General features: G+C 42.2%; 1 protein-coding gene across 2 annotated transcripts in view; it reads left to right on the forward strand.

Moving 5' to 3' along the window:
- The window catches only part of TMEM87B (transmembrane protein 87B), a 48,163-nt gene that overhangs the window by 9,327 nt on the left and 30,052 nt on the right, over positions 1 to 8,784 (forward strand). The window contains exons 4-9 of one of the 2 annotated variants that reach the window (XM_007470220.1): positions 424 to 558; positions 1,525 to 1,575; positions 3,002 to 3,092; positions 4,937 to 4,998; positions 5,238 to 5,421; positions 8,314 to 8,413. In XM_007470220.1, coding sequence (XP_007470282.1) covers positions 424 to 558; positions 1,525 to 1,575; positions 3,002 to 3,092; positions 4,937 to 4,998; positions 5,238 to 5,421; positions 8,314 to 8,413 — 623 coding nt within the window. Of the gene's footprint in view, positions 1 to 423; positions 559 to 1,524; positions 1,579 to 3,001; positions 3,093 to 4,936; positions 4,999 to 5,237; positions 5,422 to 8,313; positions 8,414 to 8,784 lie in introns of both variants that reach the window. The other variant, XM_007470219.1, reaches the window with a different exon arrangement.

Genomic DNA, 8,784 nt, shown 5'->3' on the forward strand with positions numbered 1-8,784 from the left:
TCCGCGGCATGTGGGATCCTCCCGGACCGGGGCACGAACCCGTGTCTCCTGCATCGGCAGGCGGACTCTCAACCACTGCGCCACCAGGGAAGGCCCTGTAAAATCTTTTATACCTGGAGTAAAATGGAGGTAGCCCCAGGACAAAGTATTTTGTATTTCTCTGTGAACCATTTCCTTGTAGTAACATCTTAATCACTTTTATTACTATAAGAGAATGCTTATATTATGTATTACTGTATCTGAGCACATCAGAATGGCTAAAATGTTATGATTACCTCAATTGTACTGAAAATTATATTCAAAACTTTCTTTTTGGTATTTTGTTCTATTGCATGTTTCAAGTGTTCCAAGCTGAATAACTTTTTGGTATTATTTAGATGTTAAGTGGAAATAAATTATGACATAGAATCTTACTTTGCATAGGAGCTGTCACAAAAACATGAACTTAGTGTCAGTGAAGACTTTTGTGGTCATTATTTCAAGAACAGCGAATGTTGGACAACAAAACATGAAAACTTAGATTGCAACAGTGGTTTACAGCTGTTTACCTCATTGAATGTGAGTACCTGTCTTGCGATGTTGAAATAGAATTTATGTTTCTCCCAGTGAATGCAAGTATCAGCTTCTGTTTTATCAGTATTTTGATAAAGGAAGGTGCTTAATTTGTCAGTTATTAGGTTTAGTTCCTTTGTGTGTGTGGCAGTACATAATAAGTGCAACCATTGTTCCATTTCTTTGTGCCTTTTGCAGCAGCATCCTTGAAAGAGGATCCTTTTATCATCCTTTCATGATTTGCTGTCATTCCATCCCTCGTCTCTCTTCTGCCCACCCCAGTCAGGGCTTTGCCCCCATCATCCCATCAGAACAGCTCTAGTCAAGGTCACCAGTGACCTCCATGTCATTAGATCCCTAGGTCTGTTACTCCTACTGAAGGTCTGTTAGTGTACTTGACTTACCAGCATTTAACACACTTGAACACTCTCCTTTGTGCACTCTCTCCTCCTAGCCTAGAAGACTAGCTTCTAAAATGTTAACAGCGGTCATCTCTGGGTGGTGAGGCTGTGGGTCATTTTAACTGATTTTTTGTCCTGTAAATTCTGAAATGAAAATGTCTTTAATAAAAATGTTAAAGGGTTGTTTTAAAACTTTGTGTCAAGGTATAATAAATATACATAAATTTACAGCAAAGTTTGCATATCAGCAGTGTAGGGCTTGATGAATTTTCACAACCTGAACCCACCCATGTGAATCCTGATCAAGATCAGGGCCTTTGAGCACCTCGAGCTCCCTTTGAGTTCCTACTACCCTCCCTGCCAACGGTAACCACTGCCCTGATTAAGGAAGTAATTTTTCAAAAGTAGGATTTTGTTACGCATGTTTGGGATACAGTGAGATTTGTTCTCTGGTGTTCAGCTTTGATCTTTACTTTTTTCATAACACATTTTTTTTCTTAATTGTTGAAACTATTTTTCCTTATGGAAATGCAACAATATAAAATGAAATTATTTTATTTTATTTTTCCAGAATAAAGAACTAACAACAAATACCGGAAATGTTACAAACCAGGAAGGGTCAGCGGTAAGTCATTTTATTTGCCTTTAAATCAAATGCATACAAGTTACAGTAAGACTGAGCAGAATCTGTTGATGGACAGATACTCAGAGAGTGATCTAAAGTAGGGTTAGTAGAGTTAGGAAAGAAAAAAGAAGCATTATTTAAAACAGTATATTTCCTTACATATGTCTGTGTGAATTTTGTACATACTTGGTTCTGTCTTTGTTTAAAAATCTCTTTAAAGGTGTGATTTAACAGTAACTTCTATGTAGTCTTTCTTTATTTTAAAAAATAAAATTCCGCTGCCAAATACCTGAGACAGCACAGCAGTGGGCTGAGCTGTATCGTCATTAAGGAAGTAAAGAAATAGGTAGAAACCATGATGTAGCACGAGGGGGAGGGGAAATTTGGAATTTGGGGAAAGTACTCAAAGTCAGAAGACTAAGAGGTTGAGAGGATTACAAGGAGTTGAGTGTAGGGACTGAAAGTGGATTTAGAAGAGCTTGATGTTTGCCTTTAGACTGGGACTCTTCTGCTTTTATACCGTTTTCTCCAGCCATCTTACAGAGTAGTCTGATAGTGGAAGGGCATTCACTCTGCAGTGGCTGGACCAACTCTTTGCTTTGCAGAAACTGTCACAGGTGGTGGAGTAGGAAATGAGAGGGAAGGATAGGAAATACTCAGGAAGGAGGAGCGTGAAAAGTTTGGTCCAGCTACGCGAGGGCACTGCAGGGTTCATAGGCAGTCCCAGTGGGCAGTTTCAGGCCTCAGTGGGACTGCTAGCAACAGAGTGCCTTAAGGAATTTAAATACTTTAGCCTGTACACCGAATCTGAGTCATTTCCCGCAATGTTATCTGACATCTTTCTCCCCCAGTTCAATTAAAAAAAACACACATTTAAAAACTGAATGCTTGGGACTTCCCTGGTGGTCCAGTGGTTAAGACTCCGTGCTTCCAATGCAGGCGGTGCGGGTTCAATCCCTGGTCAGGAAACTAAGATTCCACATGCCGCAGGGTGTGACCAAAAAGTATAAATAAATAGATAGATAGATAAATAAATAAATAAATGCTTGATTATACTAGGATATTAGAAAAACTATTTGAAAGGTAGTATTAAATAAAACATAGAATGGTAACATTGGGGGGGAAACCTGTAGAAATATAAAAAGTAGAAAACATTGGCAAGTGGAAAAGGCTTTTTTCCTCCTCCATCCCTTTGGGTCTGGGAGGATGGTGGTAAAAAAAAAAAAACAAATGGAGGAAATCCTTCCACTACCCGCTGTCCTTCCACAGCCCACCATTCCTTTTATCTGTGTTTTTTTTTTTTTTTTAAAGTAACCCAATTCAATTCTTAAAAGTTGTTTTAAAATGTGGTGGACAATCGTTTAGCTATATCTTATATAGCAATTTTAAAAAATAACATGAAGGATTTCTTTTTCTGTTTCAGGATGTTGTAGCCAAAACACAGAGAGATGGGTTTCATATCTTTATTGTTTCTATTAAAACAGAAAAAACAGATGCAAGCTGGAATTTGAATGGTATAGTTAAACAGTATGCATGTTTTATTGTCTGCTTTTACTGTATTCTGTATTTTTGTCATTAACCCAAATCTACATTCTCTGTTAAAACACATTATTCAAAAATGATTTTCTGTTAATCACAAAAATGAATAATCTGTTTATTTGGGGTACTTAGAACTTTATGCTTATCTTAACTCTAATATATATATATTTTTAATGGGATGGAAATTTTAAATTAATTTAAGATAAATTTTGGGAGTTCCCTGGTGGTCCAGTGGTTGGCACTCTGTGCTTCGGCTGCCAAGGGCCAGCGTTCAATCCCTGGTCGGGGAACTAGGATCCCACAAGCCGCACAGCATGGCCAAGAAAAAATAAAATAAAATAAAATAAATAAAAGGGTGAATCTTAAAAAAAAAGATAAATTTAACAAGTTTTAAACTTGATAGAGGGATACAAAATTCTCCATCCTTCCAGATTTAAAAAAAAAATTTTTTTTAACATGTAGAAATGGGTAGGTGACACCTCAGTTGTACTCGAAGTGGATTATATTCTGTTACTTGAAAATGGCCGTCATCAGGGGTTCAAAATTTTTGTTCTTTAAAGAGTTTAAGAAAAAAGAATCTGTTTGTAGCCTAGGAGTAGAATTAGCATGTCTGGCAACTGTGGCTTCTGTGGTCTGTGAGCTCCCCTGCCTGCCCATAAGGTAGATGCTCTTTGCCTCGTGAAACCGTAGCTCCTGGTGCCCAGTGTGAGAGCGGGCTCACACTAAGCGGTTTTCAAGGGAGCGAATGCTTCCATGGGTCCTGGAATTGCTTTAGCGGTCATTTTCTAGACCGGGTATCTGCTGGGCTGACAGTAGCCAAGCAGCATGTGAGGATCCTGGGGATTTGCAAACTGCTCTGATTCACCCACTGGGACACAGAAGTGAAGCCAGGCTGTGTCTCTGAGGGGCACCCAGTCCAGAGAGGAGGGAGAAAGCAGTGAGGTGAGTCAGGCATGGCCACAGAGGAGGCCCAGAGCTGGTCTTCCACGGGGAAGCTGGTGGGGGCGCTGCTCTGGAGAGTGTGAAGCAGGCCTTCCTCCCAGAGGTGCTGTAATGGGCCCAGACCATGCCACACAGGGAGCAGGGGCCTTGCTGCCATCCTGCTCCCCGGCCTGTGCGCCCTGCCTTCCCAGGTGTGGCGTCTTTTCCTCTGAGGCCAGCAGGCAGCTTTAAGCTTCTGCTGGTTAGTAATCGGCGCAGTCGCTAAGCCTTGCAGGTCTTACACTGTATTCGGCACTCTGTTTGTTATTACTCTTGGACAACACCCAAACTAGATTCTGGAGTTCAGTAAATTTTTTTTAATTTTTTAAATTAATCAATTAATTAATTTGGCTGTGCGGGGTTGCCGCATGCGGGATCTTCGTTGCACCGTGCGGGATCTTTAGTTGCAGCGTGTGGGATCTTACTTGCGGCATGCGAGATCTAGTTCCCTGACCAGGGATGGAACCCAGGCCCCCTGTATTGGGAGCTCGGAGTCGTAACCACCAGGGAAGTCCCTGGAGTTTAGTAATTTATCCAAGTTACATTAAGAAAGACAAAAGTCCTCAGCTAGGTCAGGGGCTCAGCCAGGGCCAATCTCAGACCAGGACTGCTTTGCTGTCTGCATAAGATCTGACTTGGCCCACACTTTACAAGAGCATGTATACAAATACGTAAGGATATCTTCATACAGTTACATAATCAAAGGTAAAAATTCAGCATTTGTTAACTTGGTTTGTATTCTTGGAGTCTTAAAATGAGCTTACATTGAAAAACTTAAGGAAAACTGGTTGTTAATTTTAATGCCTTAATTTCTTTATCCCCACCCTGCCTTCACCAGTTTCTCTTTCTATGATGGGGCCTCATGGATATATCTCTGCATCAGATTGGCCTCTGATGATTGTGAGTATCTCTCGTCGTTTCTTCCTTTTTTTAAAAATGAGTTTTGTATCCTAATTGGAACATTTAAACATTTTAAGAGCTCAGTGGTGGTAATTCCTTAGTAGCTAACACTTGGACATACCCTCTATTTCTGGTTCCATGGTGACTGGAAAATAAAGGATTGCAGACTTGAATGTAGAAATGCCAATTTTCAAATGGTCAAAAGGCTTAACTGACTAAACTTGCTTCCCCTCCCACAGTTCTACATGGTGATGTGTATCGTTTATATCTTATATGGCATACTCTGGCTGATGTGGTCTGCCTGCTATTGGAAAGATATATTAAGAATCCAGTTCTGGATTGCAGCTGTTATTTTCCTGGGAATGCTTGAAAAAGCAGTTTTTTATGCTGAATACCAAAACATCAACAGCACTGGGTTATCAAGTAAGTGGTGACTGTGTCCATGAATATGGTGTGACCCAAGAGTCGCCTAGCATTTGTGAGCAGAGCTGTGGGGACTCCCTGCCCCACCTTCATACAGTGGTTTGGGAACAACCATACAGGTGAAGAGGAGAGAAGCCAAGAAGAGAATATCAGAGTAGGACTCTGATCCAGGCTAGCATGTGTGTTGTCTTCATTTTCTGTTTTCTTCTTGCTGGCTTTCCCTTACTTCCCTCCCGGGGAAAAGAAAATTCCTGTTCCCTAAGGTTCAGCTACCCGTGACTGGCTTTAAACAACACGACGTTCTGGACTGGGGGACATCGGGGGCTGCCAATCCTTTTAACATATTTATTTGTATTTTTCCCCATCCTCTCTCTTCTCCTTTCCCCTCCAAAGAAGAAAAGAAAATTTGGCCACAGGGAGTGAAATTAGTAGTGCCAGGATGGATGGTGACTGCATCCTTTTTGCAAAGAACTTCATGGGACCGTGGGAGATACCATCCCAGCTTACACAGTGGAATGTGGCAAGCAGGCAGGGCATATAGTGGGGCATCCTCAGATGGGTGCCCCAGACTTCTAGAAGATAGAGTTGAAAAGGGCCAGAGAAGTAAAGGTACAATTAATTCCATCGCTGAACCTTCAAAAGGGAGACAGCTCAGAAGGATAGAAAGCCCTCAGGAATGTGCTTCTGAGTGGTCAGTTACAAATGATCGTGGTACAGATTTTCAAAGGGTGTAGTTGTGTCTGCTCTTTGTTTTAAAATACTCCGGGAAAAAAAAGAGGGTGAGTTGGAAAATAGATGAGACAAATTTAGCATAATGTTGATAATTATGGAAACTGAGTGACGGGTACATGGGAGTTCATTATATCGCTTTCTCTGTGTTGAAGAATGTTTGTAATTTCCCAAAATAAAAAGTTTAAAAAGACATGTACAAGACAATAAAGAAAAGACAAACATCCAGGGAGGCATGTTAGAGGTATTATTACCCTGTAAGAAGTTTTAGCGACGTGTGTGCATGTGTATGTGTGTGTGCCTGCCCTAAACCAGATAAGGAAGGAAGGATAGAGCTGCTGCTTATGACTGGGGGTTAAAGCATTCTTGAATGTCAGAGAAGGCGGGTCAGCTCCTTTGCTGCCAGTGGTGGGGCTCTCTGTCTAGAAGAGGGTGGCGTGAACTTGGGTGAAGGGCAGCAAAAGCCTGAGATCCATGGAGAGAAGGAAAGACCATCTATCTTCCTCAAGGCCTTCAAGCCCTCTGAGATGACACCAGAAGGCCCTTGGAAGAGAAACCCCAGACTGCTGTCCTTGTCTTTGAGGAGTCCTGTGGAAAGCAGAGGCGCCAGACGGGGCCTGGGCTGATGTTGTTTCTGATTTTCCCAAGCGTAAATTCTGTAACCCAGGCTGTCTTGCTTAGCATTGGTCCTGGAAGGATAGACTTCAGAAAAATCAAGCAATGATGATTTAGTGATTGTTAGGACCCAGCAAGGGTACATTAAGAATAGGTCGTGTCAGTTGACTTCTTTGTTTTGTGCTTCTAGATTGGCAGTTAGGCAAATGTAATAAATTTAGTATATCTGCACTCCTTCAAGGTATTGGGCAAGGCCTCTTGTGGTTTCTTCTAGAGAAGGCAGAGAGACATGAACTGAAAACAAGAATATTAGGTGGACTCACAACTCGTTTCTGAATGGCTTTCTCCTCTCCATCTTTACCGCCAGCACTCTCATCATCTCTTGGCTAAATTCTGGAAGACTCCTGAGCGTTTTCCTCACCTACAGTCTATTCCTCTCCAAGCCATTAAGTAGAGCAATCTTGATAAAATAAAGCTGTCTACTTTATTCCAAGGGTCAGCAAGCTTTTCCTGCCACGTCTACACAGTAAATATTTTTGGCTTTGCGAGCCATGTAGTCTGTGTTGCAACTTCTCAGCTACTGCCATTGGAGCATAAAAACTGCCACAGACAACAAATGGGCATGGCTGTGTTCCAATAAAACTTTATTTACAAAACAGATGTAGGGCCAGATTTGGCCTATGGGCTCTAGTTTACTAGTTCCTTTTTCACTCCCTTGTTTACTATCATTGACTTCCCACTGCCCTCAGCAACAAGCCCTGACTCATGGCCTAGCCTAAAACTGAGGTGATTGGGCCCTGCCTCTGCCCCAGCCTCTTTTCTTGACCTCCCTCGATACACGCTCTGCTGCAGACATGCCGAACTTTGACTTCTTGCAGCATATTTTGCTTTGTCTCTTTTTCCCTCCATGCCTTTGCATGTGCCATTTCCTTTGCTTTCCCCTTTCCCTCCTCCAAACGGTTAACTCCTACTCAGCCTTCAAACCCTGGTGTAGATGTCACTTCCTATGAGAAGATTTTCCTGCCCCGTGTGGATTAGGTCGCTTTCATCACAATCCTGGGAGATACAGTGTTACCTCCAGCACTTGCTGAATTCTGTCCATTTACTTGTCCCGACCAGAGTACAGGCTTCACGAGGGCAGGGAACATGGTGTGTCTTTTACTGTGATAGCTACACGGTAGGAGCGTGAATGAGTAAATGATGAGGGCAACCTGGAGAAAAGAGAGCTCTTGAGGGCGTTATGGTTTTCAGATATTTACAGGACAGGAAAGGGCTACAATCCTTTGTAGCCTCAAGGGGAAGAATAAGAACAGAGGGGAGCTCAGGGAGACAGATTTCCAGTGGACGTGAGACAGCTGTGCCCAGTAGAGCCGATCAGAATCCCCTTCATTGAGGTTTCAAACATCACTTGGATTAGATGACCTTTAAATTAAACGTGGCAAATTCGTCTGAGGTCAGGACGTAACTGTACACAGTACACATTTAGACTCTTGGCAGCAGGCGTCCAGATGGACCCAGAGCGAATGATTTTCCTTCGTCCCCCCTCAGCCCAGCGTTTACTGATCTTTGCGGAGTTGATATCTGCGATTAAGAGGACGCTGGCTCGCCTCCTGGTGATCATTGTGAGCTTGGGATACGGCATTGTGAAGTAAGTACCGGGACCCAGAAAAGACACCGTGTCCCCATCCTGTGATCCATTCATCTCCGCTATGACCCCTGTGAAACCCAACACCTCTCAGTGTCGTAACACAAATCCCAGAGGGAAATACCTGCAAGGACGTGTTTTTAAAAGATTTCCATGCACTGTGGCTATTTTATTCTTTTCTCAAATAAAGATCCTGAAGTTGAATTCCAGTAACTTCATAATTAGATGAATAATCAACTATAAGGATTATGGACAATTTTAAATGATTCTCGAAGTTCAGACCATTTTCTGTTTCCTAGACAGCATAGTTGGGGGTCATGTTTGTGTATGAGATATCGTAAGAGAGAACGCTCTAATTAAACACCAGGTTCAGC

Source organism: Lipotes vexillifer, unplaced genomic scaffold (genome assembly GCF_000442215.2).
Source record: "Lipotes vexillifer unplaced genomic scaffold, Lipotes_vexillifer_v1.1 scaffold1139, whole genome shotgun sequence".
Classification (NCBI taxonomy): domain Eukaryota; kingdom Metazoa; phylum Chordata; class Mammalia; order Artiodactyla; family Lipotidae; genus Lipotes; species Lipotes vexillifer.